The 14,752-nt window shown below is 38.3% G+C and overlaps 1 protein-coding gene across 1 annotated transcript in view; it reads left to right on the forward strand.

The window, feature by feature from the left end:
* The window catches only part of cep89 (centrosomal protein 89), a 63,474-nt gene that overhangs the window by 13,856 nt on the left and 34,866 nt on the right, over positions 1-14,752 (forward strand). Inside the window, exons 14-16 of the mRNA XM_042394488.1 lie at positions 1,178-1,345; positions 2,719-2,860; positions 5,825-5,914. Coding sequence (XP_042250422.1) covers positions 1,178-1,345; positions 2,719-2,860; positions 5,825-5,914 — 400 coding nt within the window. The remainder of the gene's footprint in view (positions 1-1,177; positions 1,346-2,718; positions 2,861-5,824; positions 5,915-14,752) is intronic.

Raw genomic sequence — 14,752 nt, forward strand, 5'->3', positions numbered from 1 at the left:
TTAATAGAAAACTTGACTTTTCACAAGTTAATCAAAATAAGTAATAATGATAATAATAATGCATTTCATTTGTATCGCACTTTTTGTTCATAGTGAAACTCAAAGTGCTACAGTATTAATAATATAGAACACACAACATAAAGAAAATAGTAAGAGTTAAGATAAAAAAGCCTTTCTGATTAGAAAGCCTTTCTGATTAGAAAGCCTTTCTGATTAGAAAGGCTTTTTAATCTTTTTAAAAGAGTCTAGGGACTGTGCTGCCCTCAGATGGTTAGGAAGGCTGTTTCACAAGCCTGGTGCAGCAGAGCAGAAGGCTTGATCGATTTAACTGGAAGAAATTTGTGCTCATTTGGTCCTTTATCCCTTAAGACAGGTGCTGAGGCATGACATGGCTGCAGAAGGGCTTGGGGCAATTTTGATGTACAGCTGGATATCATCAGCATAGCAATAAAAAGACATCACACGTCCGCTGATGACATGCCCAAGGGGGAACATGTAGAGGGTTAACAGGAAGGGGCTGAGAGCCAATCCCACCACAGGTGACAGGGAGCGATCTAGACCTGCATCCTCCTAGTCAGACATACTCAGTCCTACATTTCTGGTAGGACTGAGTATGTCTGACTAGGAGGAACCACTTAAATGTAGAGTCTGACAGTCCTATGGTGGTGTGGAGAGAATAGTATGATCCACAGTGTCAAAGAGTGCTCAGGTGAAGGAGAATCAGGAGAGAAGGGGACCCTGCATCAGCTTCCATGAGCAGGTCATTCACAACTCTGAGCAGAGCTGTTTCACTGCTGTGTACTGAAGGAAAACCTGACTGAAATTTTTCAAATAGGTTATGTTTAAGGTGGTCCTGAAACTCCTGAAGTATTACAAGTATGCCAGTAAGCAGAGTTATTAAAATTTATACAGATCTCTGTAGGTTGTAATTTTGACCATTACTGTGAAGTTGGCCTGTTTTCATCTCTGTCAGGATATATAAAATAATCATGAAGAATATTACAGCAAGTAGATGATGACCTATATATACACACACCGAGTACATACTTAAAGTCTCAATAGTGAGACCAAGACATTTATACATTCTATGGTGAATGGATATGCTTTGCTGAAAAGCATTCCCCGAACACCAGATATTGTTTTACAATATGCTGTACAATCTGCTCTTGGCTCTCAGGCAACTGGAGCAGCAGGAGAGCAAGAATAGGAGTGAAATGGACGAGCTGCTTCTCAGACTGTCCAGCTTGCAAGAGGAGAATAGAAGTCTGGCTCTTGACAAAGCCAACCTGAGTGCTGACATGAAGAGAATGGAGGCTGAGCTGGAGCTCGCCAGACAAGCTAACAGGTATGAGCGACAGTATCTTACGTTCTTTGTCTAATATTATCTCACACATGAAGCCCATGGTGTTCCATTTGGATACACATCCATTTCGCATTCTTAAAGAAGTGTTAGGTATTTTATCCATAAGACAATATTTTATCCATAATAAAGACCCCCTCAGACAATGTGTCTGAGACAATCAAAAGACACACTTGGCAATCAAAAAATTTTATTTATATGGATTTATGCCCTCGGAGCGTTTTTGAAAATGCTGGACACTATTTTCAAAACCAAGCCGCCAGGTCTTAGATTAAGTAATAGGCTAAGTCCAAAAATGTAGAAAGATGTTAAAAAAGAGGTGAAGCAGTCTCTTTGTGAGATTAAGCAGGTTGCTATTACAAAGATGGATGGAGGAGCCGCTCAAAAGAGGGGTGTTATATCACAGCACACTCTTTTTCAAAAGATGGGACAATGTGAAGTGTGTATAAGAGTTTTTTGAACTGTGAATCATGCAAAGCTACTCTAGCGGAGTCCCAGTATAAAAATATAGAGATGGAAATGAGCATAATAGGTCCAATTTAAGTAGAATCTGTGAAACACAATTGTTTGATATTTTCTTATACAGTATTGTTAAATTCATAACATGCTTATTTAAAGCCCCAACACACCCACTGTCCACCCAGAGAGGTGTTTTCACTCATTTTTCCTGATTAGACAAGACTACTGATTCTCAAGACTACACTATGTTGGCGTGTCTTTAATTGAGCTCTCCTCAGTCTCTTGTTGCTGTGTTAGAGCAAGACAACCCACGCCTTTATCATTCATATAAGTAGATGGAGTTAAGTGATCTTACACAATTCCCCGCAAAGCTCTGTCTAACTTCAATGTGAGCAGAGTTGAGTTTTGAAGTTCACAGTAGCTTTGCAACAGCATTACATATCCTACTATACTATAGATCAGATTATGTTCCCACACTGTATGATATATTTTTGGCAGAGGATTACAGCTGTTCTAAAATCTGTTCTGGTCTGTGGAACCTTCTGCTCCCTGTAGACCTGAGCTGAGATTAATTTGGACTTCCTCATTTTGAAGTGTGAAGATTTTCAGAGGGTGTTTGATTAAACAACAGTGGCGTCACCCCCATCGCATCAAGATGGCAGGGTCTCTAGATATCATCCAATTGACTCTGTATCTCTCCTCTATTTTATGTTTTCTACCCTTCCATCCGCCGTGTTTCTTTCCCTTAACCCCTACTACATTTTTAAATTTCCTCCCTTCTCCACTCCACATTGTGCTCCTGTTTCCCTTTCTGTCTCATTGTTTTTCCTTCTCATCTTTTTTCTCGCTTTCTTCAATCCTACCCATTCTCCTCTTTGCTCCTGTCATTCTATCATTAGGAAGGCCGAGAGGAGGATGAGTGTATTGAAGCAACAGAGGGAAGAATCTGTGCTGAAAGAGGAAAAGACTCGACATTACCTGGGAGCTGTCATTTCTGTAGCGGAGCATATTTCCCAGGAGAGGGACCAACTATTGCAAATGGTACTAACTAAAGATTCTGTATACACATGTTGCACATATTACACATGGTATTACTAACACCCTCCTGAAACCAAGTATGTTCTTACAGATACATACCCCTGACACTTCTCTCACTGCAGAGAAACAACATATTATACATTGAACTTTTGACAAAGCAGAAATAAAGACCCATAAATGATTGTACTGACACTATTGACCTTGTAGAAAGATGAGTCCAGTTACAAAAAAGAAAAATTTTGAAAATGAATGCACACTGAGCAGACGGGGCAGAATGACAGTTTATGGAATTGTCTAGGAGTGCCAGCTAAGGTATTTGGCATCAGATGATTGAACTCAAATGCAGGCAACAAAACTCAGCAGACAGGGCTCAAAGGCAGATTACTTTGCCATTTGTTAGGCTTGTAACCGGTGTGCCGGCAGGTAAGACTGCTGACTGGCAGACAGGAATCACTCAAATGCTACAGCAACAAGGCAACATAGACAATCTGGCAAATGCCTGATAAAGCTGCTCTCTACATATACTGAGGAGCTAATGAGTAATAAGGAGCAGCTGTGCAGCATGTGGCTGATGACAGCACTGTCATTTGATTCACCGAAGCATAAAACTCTGAGGGCCAAACTTACTAAGCTTTTTGATCCCTGTTTCTGTGCCCAGAGCATGTCATTTATCAAACCAGTGCAGAACCCTGTGAGTGCAGTCTGCCTGTCATCTTTGTGTCAGCATGGAGATGCAGGGAGGATTGTTGAAATAACAGTGAGTTATGATAAGTGTGACTGATTAAGTATTCTACTGAATTTACTAAGGTTCCTGCAATTTGAAAGGGTTGTTTTTCAGGGAGCAAGCATAAATAGCGCAGGTATACTAACAGGGAAGGCTGTACATACAGGATAAGGGAAATAATTTATAGATGATAACATTAATTTAATAACTCTTCTTGCATTATTAAATGCAATTAAGTGTATTAAAGATATTAAAAATTAAAGATTAGGTGATATTATAATTTTATGAGTAATAGACATTTTAGATAGAGCTAGGACCTACGAGTAAATGTTTTGAAATTTTGAAAGAGTGACATTTCTTTACAGAGTTAGTATTCTCATTGAGAATCCCATCCACCCCTGAACTGAATCCATACTGAGCTCTCCTTCGCTTGCAGAAGGTGTCTGGAGGACAGTAACAAGCTGCTGCCTTAGTTCCATGCTTCATACTGCTGTAATTCTAATCAGGTTTTGATAAGGTAGTGTGTTCCCAAGAGATAAGTGACTTTAAATATCCTCAAAAATGTCAGCTAGTTTACTAAATTTGCTTGACTTTCGAGTATGCTGTTGATAGACACTAAAGCGAAATGAAGGAGCTGATTTATACAGCTGTCACCTAAAACAAGGTGACAATCAAAAGCAGATAAAGTATTATTTCTTTAACCAAGGTTTCAATTTGGATTTTCTTTCAGTTGATCGTGTATAATTGAGAGAGGGAGAAAGGAATGATGAAAATGAAGGAGAAAACATTCAGTACACTATGTGCTTTTTGATCTATTCTCTGCAAGAAAAACATACACAAGCATGTAATCACAGAGAACGACTAATTTATTTTCTTACTCTGTGGAACATTGTATTGATTAAAGGAAGACTGTCAGCTTTCTTTTAATAGCGCCTTTTCTTCTCTCAGAGCCTGGATATCTGACTGGGATCACATCATTATAAGGACGACCTGTAGTACAGTACACTTTTAAGCACATGAACAAAAGCTTCTTTAGATTTTGACTTAGGTCTGCTGTTTCTCTTTACTGCATTTTGCATTGAATATCAAGGTGCCTCTAAGAGTCCTGCTTATTATGCTATTAATGACTTGAACTGTCTCAAAAAGATAGTTCATTGGTTGGATTTGTCCAAGATCAGCAAGCTGAGAAAAATCAAAGTGTAGAAATGCTGAAATTTAAAATACCCTATAAATCAAATAACATTCCAAAACATTTACGTATAGCACAATTAAACAATGAAACCTTCTTTTAATATACAGGTGCACATGTGTACCTACTTTTAGAGGCAGATAATTGTAGGACTGACCCTTTCAAATGAGTAAATCCAACATAAATGCACAATCAACCTCACTTGTATTCTGTTAGGTGCAAAATCCTTGTTATATCATATGGAATAAAAGAGAGACTTTTACGCTTTGGTTATTAGACACAGGATACGCCTCAGATGAAACTGTTCTTTGAAGACGGTGCACCCATTGATGGTATGTCTCTAGATGTGGAATATATCCAAATGACACAGCCCATGTTGTCCAGTTCATGTTTTCTTCTGTCTATCCTCCTCTTCTTAAGCCCACATAGATCTATTTCCTGCTTTTCTTCGTTTGAATAACAGATAGGAAAGAGATGTATGGTTCATTGTATAGAGTGATATTTAAGCAAACTAATATTGTTAGAATACCAAAATGAAACACTAAGGTAACATAGCTCGATGTCAGTCCCAATGAGGTGAATATTGGACTTTGTCAACAGTTGCAATTTATTTTTAGCCGCTGTTTGCCTGTTTTTGGAATTGTAAAGGACCAGGACCAATCCACTTCTCTTGTTTTTAAGAGGGCTGACATGGAGCTTTTTTGTCGCACCACTGCACAAGGCTGAGCAGATAAGAAGTCACTATTTGTATCCCTGCAATGTCCATGTACAATTTTCTTATCTTCCATATTTACAGTTTTAGAACTTTCAAAATGTTCATGCGTTCAGTTTTAGTACTTGAAATGGTTATACAATATTAAACTAAATATAAGCTGTTTGTGATTCACCCATTTATCAACCGGGGCTACTGCAACAGTTTCAAGTCTTTCCTTCTTTTCTTCTGTCAACCTCTCTCATAATCCCTCACTCCCTTCATCCAATTGTGCGTTCTGCCTCCCCTCTGTGTTCCTTTCCTAGATCAGTAACCCCTCATCTTCCCTCTTTACCTCCACAGGCTTCGGTTATTCAGCAAGAAAAGCAGGGATTCATCAGCAGGATTCTGAATGGCACAGTTCGATTCGGAAAACTACAGGAGGAGGTCAAAGTGAGTTCCTTTATTCAAACATCACTTTCACACCACAATTAACTCCCCTGATAGGCCCATTTTATCACATGAGAGTGTCGTATTGGCATTTTCGAAAAGGTAAACCTTGCTCACCGATCTCTACAATGGCTTTGCTTTGTGTTTTAGTGGCCTGCATAGAGAAGGTTTAGGTCAGAGCTGGATCTGTTAAACCCTGAAACCAGGCCAGATTGTGAGGATACAACCACAGCTGGTGCATCGATCAATCAAACTGAAGCACAGCATTTTACCTAAAGTTAATTTTGCCCAAGATAGCCCTCCAGTCTACTTCTTATTGATCACCCCATTCCATTGTACTTCTTAAACCATCTTCTATCAGTCTCCACCACTCAGAAAGAATAAATTGACAATCATTTGCTTCTCTGAGATTGCCATCTCTCAAACTCAGCTCATTAAATCTTTAAGGACTTTATTTTCCCACAGTGTAGAATCAACACCAAACACAATCAGCTTATTAAATGTAAAGGAAACACCAACACCATGATCTCTAATGACAACATAAGTGCTGTGTGTGCTGGTCTCTTTGTCTATGGTCCACTGATCTTAGAATGATCTAGAAGCGCGGCTCTGCACCATGGAAACCTAGTCGTTAGCTACTGTAATTAGCCAGCCCAGCCAGTGGCTGGTGCAGGTATCAATCAAAACATGTTTTGCCACGCCTACACAGTCTTTAGAAATGGTCTAGACAGCAAAATGAACTGTTTTTGAAATAGGTTTTTCAGATAGTTCTGAACTTTATTTTCACTCAGATTTTTGTGGATGCTTTATAAAACATTCAACTTTGATATCATAGATGCATTTTTACAATTTCAAGCCTAATTTCCAGAGGCTTTAAATCACAATGTCTCATTTTATACTTCTTCAAGTGTTCAATACAGAATAGGTGACATGTGGCTGCAGAGACTTAGGAGTTGCTTAAAGGACGGGTTCATAATTTTTCAGGTTTGTCTTAAAACAATACTAAGGTCCCCATGTGAACACTGAAACAGGTTCTTCTTGCCATAATCAGTCCTCCTGTTCATACTGGCCATTAGAAAATCCCTTCATAATGCACTTACAATGTAAGTGATGGGGGCCAAAATCCACAGGCCTCCTCCTGTGCAAAAATGTATTTAAAAGTTAGGAAACACAAAGTAGGAATTTGATGCTAAAAAGACTGTAAATGTGGCAGATACCCACTTGGTGTGACTAACTCAGACTGCTGAAGCCTCATATAAACTTCAGATGAACTTTTAAATGCATTTTTATACAAAATCACTGTGTTGACACACTGTCACTTACATTGAAAGCGCATTTGAACCTGACTGTTGTTTTAAGACAGACTTGAAAAACTGTGAACTCGTCCTTTAAAGGCATTTAGAGCGAAAACATACTGTACATCAGGGTTTACGTTAGCCAGCATATGCTGGCCTTTTGCCGGTATCACATGTAGTTGTTGTAGATGAAAATATCAACAGCCAAAATGTCCGGTGGGAACTATGCTGATTGCCAAATAAATAAATAAACTCATTAATAGCATATTAAATAGTCTAATATTGCAGGACCTATAAGAGTTTGGTTTTGTCTCCGCTGTTAAGACATTGAGAGATTCACTGAGTGTTTGGTCAGGTGACTAAGCGTGGCATGAGATTGAAAAGCCGCACACTCCAGCAACAGCCCTGCACTTTGGCTCAACAGCAGTTAACACAACTGGGAAAAGTCTTACCATTTTCTCTCTGGTAACATTACATCCCTCATTGGCACAGTGACACAAATGAATCAGCCTGGAGCTCCAGGGTTAAATAACATGTTATTGTTCAGTAGGAGGTTTAACTTTTCCCCGCCCTAGTGAGAGGCGGGCTCAGGGAGACTGTGGCAGGTATAGGTGGTGGTGCATCTGCAGGCTGCATTTTAATTAACAACAGCAAAGCTATTTGTTTTATTTTATTGTTGTAGCCTATATGCTTAGTTTGCAAAATTTGTGAAGAATTCAGTCTGCTGACTAAAATATGTTTGTTGGATCATAGCGTTTGTGTTTTTTTGTTTCATTGCTGTTTAAATGTAGGCTATTACATGACTATTTTAACACATGTCCGGTAGTTGATCTATATGGCCGGAATTTTGGAATATTGGCTGTCAAAAAAAAGTCTAGTGTAAACTCTGCTGTACATGATGGAAACTTGTAACTTTCAATAGGCTACATGTTAAAGGTAGAGTCAGTCATTCCGGAGAAAGATTATTGATATTGAACTAAACACGCAAACAATTAAACCTCTTCCATCGTATTCCTCCAGAAGTTCCACCCCCCAAATTCATGGATGCGAATTGCCAATGCAGCAACCAAAAGAGAAATGTGGTGGAATCCAGAGTTATGTGTCAGCTGTAGAATCACTTCTGTTCATTAGTTTGCTAGCCCTCCCCCACCATTCAACAGGTGCTGTAGATGGGGAGACTGTCATGTCATCACACAGACAGCTGCTCTGATGACTTCCCTCTGTTCTGTGCACAAGCACTAACAGCTCCTGCTGATTGGCTGGAATAGTGTTGTGTGGCTCACTCCAAGCCACTGTGTTTACATGCCCATTTACAGAGCCAGTGCTTGTTTGAACACCAGATTTTTTTTCACAGCCAGCGGACCGTGAGGAGACATTCATTGAATTTGACAAAAAGTGTATTGGATTAGCATCGCTGACTTTACCTTAAGTCATGGCTTTTTCCTCTGATATAAATGAAAACAAGACTAATAAAAAGTAAGTAGTAATTTAAAAATGTGATACCAGGCCTGTTGTAGACATGTATGATCATAACTAATCACACACAAGTAGACAGCCTTACCTTTTTCTCTTCATCCTTTAATTTTGACAAAACTACATGGATGTGTCCATACATCCCTTTCTATAGGAATAAATCTAGTAAATCACCATGGCAACATTACTACATCTTCACTGCCATCTTGGTTTGAAGCTTACCTCTATGATTGACAGTTGTCCTGCAATACCAAGTGCTACAGCCTTTGTTTGTTTGTTTGTTTGTTATGCTGAACATGAACATGACATTAGTCTGGCAGCATTAATGCCTTGTTCTGGGGCTATGCTCTGTGTGTTCCAGCTGTCAACAGCTCTTGTCACTCAAGCAACAGCAAGGAAAAACATCTCAACGGTTCTGACAATTTTATTAGTGTCACTATAGCAACAGCCCAGAGAGAAAGAGGTGTTTGTGTGTGTATTTATGTGTGAATCTATTGGTGGTGATCAGACCACTGAAAGAGGAGAGCTAGATGGTTAGAAAGCCACCCTCCCCCATTATACTTCACTAGTCTACCCCCTCATTCACTGCCAGTGACTCTAGAGATTGATTAACACTTAGTAGAATAATGCTCTTCATCTAGGTGCTGCAGTGGTTATGCTGGAGCTGTATGTGACCTAGAGATTGTTTTTAACATAACCCTAACCAAGTAAAGCCCCTGCTTAACCATAACCAGGGCTGATTTATATTCTAATTTTTAATCATTTAGTCTTTAAAATGTGAAAAATGCCCATTACAATATCTGAGACCCCAAGATGACGTCTTCATATTGCTTGTTTTGTCCAACCAACCCAAAGATATTCAATTCACAAGCATATGAAACAAAGAAAAACAGCAAATACTCACATTTGAGAATCTAGAACCAGAACATTTTTCTGACGTATTATAAATTGCTTGAAAAAGTAATTGATTATCGAAATTAATTTCTAGTCTATTGAATCAATCAATAAATCAACTAATTGTTTGAGCTCTACCAAATGTAATAATGTTATGCATTCTCTTATTCGCTTTATGAGAGATATTTACAGTCATGGTGAGGAGGAGGTCTGCACTGCACCAGAGGTCCTTTCTTCAATCTGCCCCATGCTGACTAACACTACAGACCCCCGAAACATGTAAAAACAAACACACAAACAAAAAAAACTCAGATCAACCCATATCGGCCAATTACCACAGTTGTTGTTTCCACACAGCCCGTGTAGCCATGACAGGAACATTTTTGAGAAGGTTCAGCCACAATATACACACTGTACTGTAGCCATAAGTCACCCTTAATAATCTTTTTTTTTTCTGACTTTGTCTTGACAAACCTCTTATTTTGATATTGTTAAGTCTACTATACACACAGTGACGGTTTTACATTTACAGTACCAGTCAAAAGTTTGGACACACTTTCTCATTCAAGTGAATGGGAAGATGTGTCTGGTACTGTAGGTGATACAGAGGTTGCAGTTGGAAAGCTCTTTTCGCCAACATTTTGATTCTGCTATTATTCTTGTCAGCATTCTCTAGCAGTCTGTCAACTAAACAAATTTTCAGATGCTTTTCCACCTCCACAAGAAACAAATTGAAAAAGAAAGACATTTTGGTGTGATGTTATTCATTTATAGATAATAAACAAAATAATATATCATCAGGAATTACTAGCTCTTTACAGATTCAGTTCACAGCACAGACAAACTACACATAAGACAAGAGAATGGTATAAATACAGTAGAAGCAGTATAAAAGGAAACAGATTTACAGACAGAAATGTATTTAATTTCAACAATCTTGATCCTGATCCAAGTCTCAACCCTACACTTCTATACATTACTGGAAAGAGGTGCAGGGGCAGCAAACAGATTGTGCAATTAAAACAACATATAGGTTGGTACAATTAAAATTGGAATCAAAACAGCTGACAAATAGTGTCAAATAGCTACTGTTGTCCCACTATTTGGGCGAAACCCTTTTCTTTCATAACTGAATCTGAATAGAAGCAAGAATAAAAACCACAAAAGCTTTTAAGACTTCAAGACTTCAGCCTCTTAAAAATGTGGCAATTCCAATAAATTCATTGAAAGTGATCACAAAATCAGTCAGACGTTTTAACTAATTCATATACAGTATCTGCTTCACATGGGAGGGAAATGTGGTATCAACGAGTCACAATATTTCAGAATGGGAAAAATCCAAGATGTGTATATGTATCAGTGCAAAAATATACAAAAACAGTCAGTAAAAGATAACAGTAAAAGGACACATAGTTAATGACATAGAAATACATCAGATTTAACCCAAGCTTAACAGTCCTCCAGTAAATCCCATGTTTTTTTTATTTATTATTTACCCCAAATGACTTAGTTTTGCAAATGACTCAAACGTACCAGATGCAGTCTTTCCCAGCCCCCTGCCAGTTTGATTACCTCAAACCATTTCTCAACTCAGTGTTCAAAAGATACTTAGAATCCACAAGATGGTGCCTGCACTTCACTGAGCCTTTTCACAAATGTCCCATTTTAAAACTCAATGCTTATATTCTCTGAAAGACATCAAAATCAAATGGCAACCTTACCTTTTTACCTGTCTCAGTCAGATTTTCCACAGCAAAGTCACTTTTACATTTCACTGTAGCTGGTAGGGGGCCTCTGAACTCGACGAGACACTTATCCTCACAGCAGTTAGCAGGTAATTGATTCAGAGATGAGAATGTTAATTTAAAGTTTTCCCATCTCTGGCTTTCACCTTTGATACAAAACTAAAATGCTACCAAATTTCTGCAGTTGCTTGTTTTTTTAGTCTAGAAATAAAAACTCGACACCCAATTTTAGTTCTCATTTGATTGTTTTAATATGTGTCACCATCTTATGAACTGAATGGATTGGAAGTGTGTGCTATAAAGAGAAGGCAGATTGTGAATACATTATTCATGTGTAATTAAAATTCATGCCCCCATCTCCTTGAAACACCTGAAAATGTTAAATATTTTAGTGACTGCATGTATAAATATAGCTAGGTCACATGTTTGCATGACCCATGCTGCTTGACATCAGTGTGAGATGACATACAGTTGTTATTTCCTCCATCTTAGTTTGCATTCATTTTCCAGGAACCTTCACTTGGGTGTAGGATTACGTGACTAATTGCGTTTGGTCATGTGTGTGCCTAATATTTATTGTGCACATTTATGACTATATGCTCATGTCCTCGCCTCAGTCCTCGTCATTTTACGATATGAATTATGACATAGCAAAAGGCATTACTGGCAATCAGCTAGCCTAAAAACAAGGCTTACCTAGTCTGTTGTAGGTCACATATTGGCCTTTGTCGTGGCTAAAAAACTGACATCCATAGAAAAGTTTGGTCTCATCTTGAACTGGAGGATCTGCTGATTAATTCCATACCTGATATGTAACGATCCACTTAAGTTAGCCACGATACGAGATGAATAAATGCCTGTTTTTGTTATCTTCACGACCATCTTGACTGTACACACCTGGTGGAGATCTGCACTCTACTAAGTGCACTCTTCTAGTTTCTTCTGTTTTCTGGGTGTTGTGAATTCTGACCTTCAACCTCCTTGTTGTTGCTGCTTGTGCTTCTACCATTGACCTCAGTGTCACTTTAGCTAATTGTGTCAGCTAGACTTGGTCAATAAATTGTAATCCCATATTAAAACTTGAGATATGCTGATTATCAGAGCAAATTTATGGAATATTCATTGTTTAAAGGCAGTTTTTGCTCCATTTTTAAAGCATAAAAACCAAAATAGTAAAACCAAATTCTTTATTATCACAACCTTTTGTTTGCACAATCTACACTTCAGTACACTACACATTGTCAAGTAATGCTGACTAGTGCCACTCTTCAAGAAAGAAACAGTCGCTATCATAGCTGTTAACAGTGAGGTCTGTGACAGTGCTCTCATATATTCAGGGTTGTCTTTTATTGAGACCAATATGGTAATTTTCTTTCCAGAGGAGAGTTTTTATTAATGTAACCTGCCACTCAGCTAACAGAGATGAAAGGCAGGGTCCTGTACATGTCAGACATATAACCAGCAGGACAAATGCTCCGCTGACAAGCACTGTGTCAAACAGCTCTGCCAACTCAGACAGAAAATCTCTTCCCACTGACTGACCTGCTGCTGTTGTGTGTCATCTATCATTTCTTTGTTTGTTTTTTCTGTCACTTCTTATTTTGCTGTATAAACCAGTCTCCACACTTTACTGCTGTGTTGGTATAATCATCAAGGTACTTCAAAATGATGAGAAATGATGAGAGGCCGACTTCTAGAAACAGCACTGATGGTAGTTTTCTGCCAAAGTACAAATAGCTCTCACCTTTATGATTTGATTGTTTTTAATAACAAACAGCCCCCCGTCCCCCTAAGCTTGATGATACAGATGTCTGATTAACCTGTGATGATAGTGATGTTGATGATGTGAGTTGTTGACTTTTAAAACTGAATGCAACACAACAGAGTAATACAAACAATGACACAAGCAACGTATAGAAAATAATTCTCCATTTATTTCATTGTCTAGTAGCTTTTGTAATCAGTAGTGTGGCACTAAGCTGAGAGCTGCTGATATTAGATCATACACAGAAACACAGGAAAACATTGGGGGAGTGGGCACAGAGACGTAGAAAGAAGTTGACAAAGGAAAGATAAGAAGAAAAAAAAATAGAACCCCAACATCAGAGAATTAACTGGACTTACATTACACAGGAAAGGTTTAGCACAACGTGATTTTTTTCCAAAATGCTGCATTTCCATTTTGATGAAAAATATCATTACCTGAAGTTTATCACTGAATATATCTAAAAGTCAACAGCCCAGGGCCCTCAGGTATCAACATTGTGTGATAAAGTTGTAAATTGACTCGTACGAGTAACATAGAATGCCTGTGAGCACAACAAAAAGTGTAATTATGTGCATATGTGTGCATATGCTTACTCAAAGGACACCTGTAATTGCACTGTTAAATCCCACAAGCTCTCAACCACCATGCTCATGAACAGCAAGTTCCCCCTATACACTGTAATGAAATGCTCTGAAAGTTATTTATTATCAAAACCCTTCTCTTAAGTGCTGCTGGAACTGTCTCTCATCGCAGGGAACGACTGCAATGATCCAGAATGTCTCAGAGGAAAAGCTTTTGAAACACTCTCATTTATATTTTGGTCATGAAGCTTAAAGAAACAGAAGAAAAACTTTTTTTTTTTGCATTTTTTCTCTAAATACATGTGATATACTGTGTAAAGCGTTTGAAATAACATTTTAAAAAACCAAATAATTGTCAAAAAACTACATAGTTTATGGTGCAGATGCCTGTCAGAATGGTAGGGGTGTTTTTGTCACATGCAGATAAAATCAATAGGCCACATGAATACATATGCACATAACCTTGAGGTGTCACACAACAACAAATCCACATGGCTGAGATATGGCAGTATGTGCACCATGTCATGAGCTTTTTACAACCTAAACCAAAAATACTACAGAGCAGCTTTGCTACATTCAATCCAACAAGAAACTGAATGGGAGATCTGTTGCTAAACGTTGAAAGACTATCAAAAAACCTGAGATATAAGTCTGGCTTTTGTGTCACATGCTCTAAATTGATTGAACACAACAACATGAATGGTGTATGTGTGTATTTGAGGCAGAGAGAGAGAGAGAGAAGGAGAGACATCAATTAAGCAACACTAACAACCTTGTTACACCTTTGCCTCAAGCTACAGCTGTAACAGTAAAACAGATAACAAATTAGATATTACAGCCAATTCACAGTTAATTTGGTAATTCATATTTAGTTGTGTTTCTTCACTTGAAGTATTCATAATTCTTATGGTGAAAAATCCAGCCAATTAAACAGTATTTTCCATTAATTTTCCTTGCATTGTTCAACAATACACAGAGGTTGGCAAGTTGCTATTCTCTCAACTCTGGCTAATTCATGACCTGTCAACCACACACCTATGGAGGAGCAATATTGTGTTTTACATGGAGTGTTTCAAACCAGATAT

The sequence above is a fragment of the Thunnus maccoyii genome, chromosome 1 (genome assembly GCF_910596095.1).
Source record: "Thunnus maccoyii chromosome 1, fThuMac1.1, whole genome shotgun sequence".
NCBI classification, from domain to species: domain Eukaryota; kingdom Metazoa; phylum Chordata; class Actinopteri; order Scombriformes; family Scombridae; genus Thunnus; species Thunnus maccoyii.